General features: G+C 56.6%; 1 protein-coding gene across 1 annotated transcript; it reads left to right on the top strand.

Moving 5' to 3' along the window:
* Window positions 1–3,459: 3,459 nt before the first annotated feature.
* Window positions 3,460–4,182, top strand: LOC104335074 (SRY-box transcription factor 14). Its single transcript, XM_009940767.2, has one exon. The coding sequence runs from the start codon at window positions 3,460–3,462 to the stop codon at window positions 4,180–4,182; it is 723 nt and encodes a 240-aa protein (XP_009939069.1).
* Window positions 4,183–6,959: the final 2,777 nt, after the last annotated feature.

Here is a 6,959-nt window from a genome sequence, read left to right on the forward strand (position 1 = left end):
ATGCGCAGACAATAACCCCTAAGCATGTAGTCTGTTCCACACGGTATCTGTGAATGCATCAGCGCTGTGAGATTGTATGAGCTGGTGTGTGTGTATATTTTACATATGTACTTCTCTCTCAGAAATTATAATTTGATGGCATGTGATTAAATGGGTCTTTTTTTTAATGTGTGGCACATGCATAAGGAAAAGTGTGTCTGCACTTGCAAGTAAAATAACCAGATATGAAGGAAAAGCATCAAAATGATCAGCCTGTGCACTAGGCTATTTCTATGTATTTGTAAAAAGCGTTGCTGTCAGTGGGAGTCTTACCAGGTCACACAGAGCAGCAGGGAGGACCGGTGTCTTCAGAGTCTGTGAAAAGCACCAGAGACCTGAAGGTCTTTCCAAAACATGTTCCCTTCAGTTAAAAATCAATTAAAAATCCCCTCCCTTTCCTAGTGCCTGAAGCATAAAAAAACGTTCTCTAAAGATCCTTTATTTTCCAGGAACTAAAAGTTTGGATCGGGGGTATTTTCAAATTAGAGGTGCCTTGCTCTTTGCCTCTCACTTTTGGCAACTGCAGCACTGCAAGCCCAACCGAGATTGCTGCGAGGAGGAGGAGGAAGATGAAGGCAGAAATACAGCTCTGTTTATGCTGATATGAGATCTTGGGCTACATGATCTCATCTAATTTTAAGTTACTCCAAATGAACTATCTCCAAGAATATAATTTTAATGTTTCCATATCAGGCCATTCTTATCTTTCTGCATTACCGTGATATCATTCAGGAATAACAATCACACGTTTTGGTGCCGAAACAAGCTGGCGAGAAGAAATGGATTTCAGTCACTGCCCTGGAAATCGCTGCTGTCTTTAAAAAAAAAGGTGTACGAAGTTTATGAAAACCCATCCTCGGGGGCCGTACGACTGCAACAGGTGCCCTGTCGGGACAGACGACTTGGGGTAAAAAAGGAAGGATTTAAGAGTGGAGGCGTTGGCTTCGCGAAGGAAACCTTTCTTTTCCTCTCTGCCTTTTTTTTTTTTCTTGTAACGGGGGCATACGTGGGATGTAAATGAGCAAAATCCAGCCCGAAGTGCCCCGAGCTGAGAGGAGCGGAGCGTGTGTGATGCATCGCGGCGAAGGCAGCAGCCAATGAAAGCCAGGCTGCCGATTCTTTTTTTTTTTTTTTATCGTTAATATTGCGAGGCGGCATTAACTGATCGGGAAGACTTTTCGGGAGTGGGCAGAGCCTGCGAGCCATCACCCCCTTCCCGAAGATTTGTCCCGCTACCCGGATTTTTTTGAGGACGGCGCCAGGTTTCCCTCCTTTAATCTCCGCGGGGGATGACGAATGGTAGAAGTCCCCCCCTCCGCGCCCCTTTCCCCCCGAAAAATCTGAGAATAAACAATGAAAGCGAAGGGAGTTTTGTATTTTTGAGCGGCGGAGGGGTACACGACGTACCAGGGCGGGAGGGGGGGGGTCTGGAGAAGAGTCCCCAGCGCGGGTTCGGCAGCGGATGCTGAGCGCGGCCGTTCCGCGGGGCAGAGCGCAGGCAGCCGGGGTCGCTGGTATCCCCCCCCTCCCCACCCCCCAAGGGGGAAGACGGTTAAAAACACAAACCAAGTTTCCACGCGTGTCGCCCTGCCACGGCTGCGTCCCAGCCCGCCTGTGTCTGCCGGGGCGGGCAGCGCTCGGGCATCCCCGCCACGGCTCACGGCGGGGGTCCCAACGGGGTTATCGGGGCCACGCGTGGCACAAAGGTCCCAAGAGGGCGGTTAAGGTAGCAGGCGCCCGTGTGGGGGGGGGGGCAGCTGGGGGAAGAAGCCCCCTGCACCCCCCTTTTTTTGTTTGCGGGTCCCATGTGCACGCAGCGGCTGCTGTGGGGGTGTTGTGTGTGTGTGTGTGTATGCTCTGGGGAAATTTCTCCGCAGAGGTCTGGGGCCGTCCCGGGGGGGGAGGGTCCCGCCTGCAGCCCCCGCTCCGGGGCCGGGGGTCCCGACGAGGGCTGAGAAACGTCGCGGAGCGTTTATGGGCGCAACGAAAAAAACTGCTAGGATGGTGCTGGCAGCAGCAGAGCCGAAGCCTCCGGCGCTGCCGGCCCCGTCCAGGTGAGCGGACTCTAAATGGTATGCCCCCCTCTTCTTCTTCCTCCTCCTCTTCCTCCTCCTCCTCCCCGACCCTGCACGCACACGGCTCTGCCGGGAAGTGAAAGTCATTCATTGCAAGCCGAAAGGAATAAAGCAGAATATAAGGTCGAGGGTGGTTTATACTATTATTATTCTTGTTATTATCATTATCTGGAGGAGGGGGATCGGTCACGACAGCGGCAGCCCCGCACGGAGCGGACCGCGGCGGCGGCTCCCCCCCGGGAGGGAGGCGAAGTTACCGGCGGAGCGGCGGGGGTGCGGGGGGAGCCCCGAGGGGCCGGGACGGCCGCCGTCCCGGAGATCCCCCTCTTTCCGAGCCGCCCGCCCGACTTCTCGTTTCTCTCCCCGGTCGCTCTTGGGAACGGGCGGGTGGGGGTAGGGGGGCGGCCCGGGGGGGGCTTTTCGGAGCAGATTCGTTAACCAAAGCAGGTGCTAAAAACCAATAAGCCCGGAACAAACGCGGTGTGTCCCCCCCCGGGAGCCGGGGCAATTGTTTCCATTTAATAAATATTTTCCCCACGGGCGTTTCGCGGGAGGCAGGCAATTATTCAAAGCGAGCCGGGACTCGGGCCGGCTCCCGGGGTTAAGCGGGGCTGAGGAGCGGGGAAGGAGGCGGGGAGGGGGGAGGACGGACGGACTGTGAGCGGCCCGGTGCACGGAGGGGCTCGGTGTGCACGGCGGAGCCCAGCGCCCGCAGCCCCGACGGCAGCGGGGAGCCCGGAGGGAGCCGGGCCCGGCCCCGCTCCGCACGCCGGCGGGATGCGCGGCGGGGGGGTAGGGGGACGGGGGGGGACCCCCTTCGCCTCCCTCCCCCCCCCCCCCAGCTAGTCTCGCCTCCCCGAGGCAACTCACAAAAGCCTTCCGTTTAATCTGCGCGTTTGAAAGGGAGGCGGGGGGGTCGGGGGTTTCTCCTTTCCCCTCCTTTCTTCCTCCTCCTCCCTCCCCTGTCCCCTCCCCTCCTCTTCCTCTCGCCCTTCCTCTCTCCCTCTCTTTTTAAGCGGGTCCCCCTCCGCGCTGATTGGGCGCCCGGCCGCGCCGTGAACGCCCTGCCGCTATGTCAGCCTGCGCGCCGCAGCCCCTCGCCTCCCGACCGCCCGGCGCCGCGCCGCGTCCCCACCGCCGGCCCCGCTCCCCTCCGCGCCCCTCCGCCCCCCGCCCCGGCACCGCTCCCGCCGGGGACGGCCTTGGCGGAGGACCTGTGATGATCAGCTGAGCCCGCTCCTCCAGCTCCCTCGGCCTCCTCTTCCTCCTCTTCCTCCTCCTCCTCCTCCCGCCGAAGCCGTCCGGCGCCCCGCACCGCCGAGCCGCCCGCCCGCCCGCCCGCAGCATGTCCAAACCCAGCGACCACATCAAGCGCCCCATGAACGCCTTCATGGTGTGGTCCCGCGGCCAGAGGCGCAAGATGGCCCAGGAGAACCCCAAGATGCACAACTCGGAGATCAGCAAGCGGCTGGGCGCGGAGTGGAAGCTGCTCTCCGAGGCGGAGAAGCGCCCGTACATCGACGAGGCCAAGCGGCTGCGGGCGCAGCACATGAAGGAACATCCCGACTACAAGTACAGACCCCGGCGCAAGCCCAAGAACCTGCTGAAAAAGGACAGGTATGTCTTCCCTTTGCCTTACCTCGGGGAAACCGATCCCTTAAAGGCCGCCGGGCTTCCCGTGGGGGCCACTGACTCTCTGCTGAGCTCCCCGGAGAAGGCCAGGGCTTTCCTGCCTCCCACCTCAGCACCTTACTCCTTACTTGACCCCAGCCAGTTCAGCTCCAGCGCCATTCAGAAGATGACTGAGGTTCCTCACACCTTAGCCACCAGCACCTTGCCCTACGCCTCCACCTTGGGATACCAGAACGGGGCGTTCGGCAGCTTGAGCTGCCCCAGCCAACACACCCACACTCACCCCTCGCCAACTAACCCGGGCTATGTCGTGCCGTGTAACTGTACCGCTTGGTCGGCTTCCAGTTTGCAACCTCCAGTTGCCTACATACTATTCCCGGGCATGACCAAGACTGGGATAGACCCCTATTCTTCAGCACATGCGACTGCCATGTAACACCCACCCACACCCCCACAGGCGTGTGCATCCCCCCCCGTCCCCCTCCAGCTCCCCGGGTGGCAGCCGGAACTGGGATTCCTTCGTGTGCATGTACATAAAACCGGCAGAACCAAAAAAGCCACCCGAAACAGGACTCTGCTGCCCGCCGCCGGGCCGGGACAGACGCGGACGCTGCCTCGGGGACTCGGAGATGCTCTCGCCTAAACCTCGTCCCGAGAGCTGGCCCCAGGCTCGGGGGGGGGACCCGCAATGGCGGGCTCAGATAGGAGCCCGGCACTTGTCGGAGTTGTAAATGTGTTTTAAAAACAACAGCAACAACAACAACAAAAAGCGAACCTCGAACTGCCCTTTCGGGACAAAGCGGGGGAGAAAAAGGACACAAAAAAAAAAAAAAAAAGAGGGAGAGAGGCGGTTTCGATTTTTATTTATTCTCTTAACGTCTATGAGTTCTCCGGGGCCTCATGTCACTTGGACTTGACTTTGGGAAGTCTCGGTCTTACTACGATTTTTTTTTTCCTTTTGCACATTAAAAGATGAGATCAGCTGTGTTATATATATATAAATATATATATATTTTGCCACCACGCACTACTAGGTAAAATTGCTTTTCATGTCAGAAAAGGCTCTTCAAAGTTAGGAAGAAAAAAAAAAGAGAGAGGGGGAGAAACATTTATATTTAAAACATATGATAGTGTTTGCTTAATTTAAAACAGATAGTCCTTAAATTTGTGTGATCCAGTGAGACTAGATCTAAGTTTACTTTAGACAGAGCGTCAGGTATGAAGTCAGGCAGTAGAATTGTAAAAAAATTAATAATACTAATACTACTGATAATAATAACGAAAAACCGACGGTAATAGAAATATGTTTTCACGATGTCTTGGGGAAGAAGAAGAAGGAAAAAAAATATGTATCTGGCAGGATTTTACCTCGTTAAACCTTTTCATTTGTTGAACAAAGACGTTTTGAATAAAGACAATCTGTCATCAAACGAGGCAACTGCGTGGTGTAAATGCGGTGCCCCGGCCCCGTTGTCCCGCACCGGCGACAGCCTGGGCTGCGGGCGATGCTTCCCCGCGGCGGGGCCGAGCTCCGCCCGCAGCCCCGGCCCGAAATCCCCCTCCCCGGAGCCGATCTCACCGGGCCGGGGCCGATTTGGAGCCGGGTCGGGCCGGGACAGGGCTCCCTGCGGAGCCCGTCGGGGAAAGGCGGCTGCGGGGTGAGAAAACTTCCCCAAAAGCGGGGATGGAGCCGCGGCAATGCCGGGTGTCTGCGGGATGGTGGGGTGTAGTGCTCCCCTCCGATCCGGCCCCGCCGTCCCATCGGGGTTTTCCCGAGTTGCCTCCGCGGCGTCGGAAGTTTTTACTGGTGCCAGGAGAGATTTGAAGGGTTGCTGGTGGCGGCGGGAGGGGGTGGGTTCGCAATTAGCATCTTGTCGGGCTCATTTAGTGATTTGGGGGGGGGGGAGCTATTGGTTGGGGCCCCTTTGTGAGGGGACTGAGTCTCTCTGCAATGAAGGGGAAGGGGCAGGACGCAGAGTTCCGTCTGGAGGGGCTGAATAGCCGGAGCGGTGCGTGTTTGGATGTGCTTTGCTCATTAAGTGCTCTTTGGAGACCGATGTTAGAATTAAACGGCATAACACAATTAACATACATGGGGCTTGAATGGGAGGGTAAGCAGAGGAAGAATAGATAGATAAATAAATGAGAGATCAGGCGAAGGTAAACAAAAGCGGAGAGGAGAAAAGGGCTGAAAGGAGAGGTTAGAACGGCTGCTCCAGCCTTGTTTAGCATGACAAAACGGCTCTTACAAATGAGGACAATTAAAGGAGCTGGCTTCGGGAGGGCCTGGGAGCAGCGGGACGATCCGCAGGGACGCGCGGGGCTGAATGCGGCCGGCGTGGGGCAGGGCGGCGCGGAGCCGAGAGCTGATTTAACCCCGGCTGACAGCCGCTGTCAGCCTGGGCGATAACACCGATAGCTCAGTGTCCTCTGACATCCACCCAGATTAGGCTGACAGCGGGCGGAGGGAGAGCGGGGCGGAGGGGGGGACGGAGGGGACGGGGAGCGCCCACCCGCGGCCCGCCGGGCCCCGCAGGAGACGGGGACGGAGCGGCGGGGGGCAGAACCGCGTACCCCCCCGCCCTCCCCGCTCCCCGCCTCAGCAGAGCTCTGCTGAGGACCCCCCCCCCCCCGAACCCGCCGGGCCGGGTGCTCACGTCGGGGCGCTGCTCCCCGGGGCGGGCCCGGCGGCTGCGGGGGGGAGCGGGCTCGGGGGGGGCCGGGGGGCTCGGGGCGAGATCGGGGCGAGGTGGGCGAGCGCCAAGCGCCAGGGTTGGAAACTTTAGCGGGGATCTTTCCTTCCTACTTTCATCCTTTCTTTCCCTTTCTCCTTGACTCTTTCCTCCTTTTTCTCGATTTTTACTCATTTCATTTCATTTCATTTCATTTCATTTCATTTCATTTCATTTCATTTCATTTCATTTCATTTTCTTTCTTTCTTTCTTTCTTTTCTTTCTTTCTTTCTTTCTTTCTTTCTTTCTTTCTTTCTTTCTTTCTTTCTTTCTTTCTCTTTCTTTCTTTCTTTCTTTCTTTCTTTCTTTCTTTCTTTCTTTCTTTCTTTCTTTCTTTCTTTCTTTCTTTCTTTCTTTCTTTCTTTCTTTCTTTCTTTCTTTCTTTCTTTCTTTCTTTCTTTCTTTCTTTCTTTCTTTCTTTCTTTCTTTCTTTCTTTCTTTCTTTCTTTCTTTCTTTCTTTCTTTCTTTCTTTCTTTCTCT

This window comes from Opisthocomus hoazin, unplaced genomic scaffold (assembly GCF_030867145.1).
Source record: "Opisthocomus hoazin isolate bOpiHoa1 unplaced genomic scaffold, bOpiHoa1.hap1 HAP1_SCAFFOLD_404, whole genome shotgun sequence".
NCBI classification, from domain to species: domain Eukaryota; kingdom Metazoa; phylum Chordata; class Aves; order Opisthocomiformes; family Opisthocomidae; genus Opisthocomus; species Opisthocomus hoazin.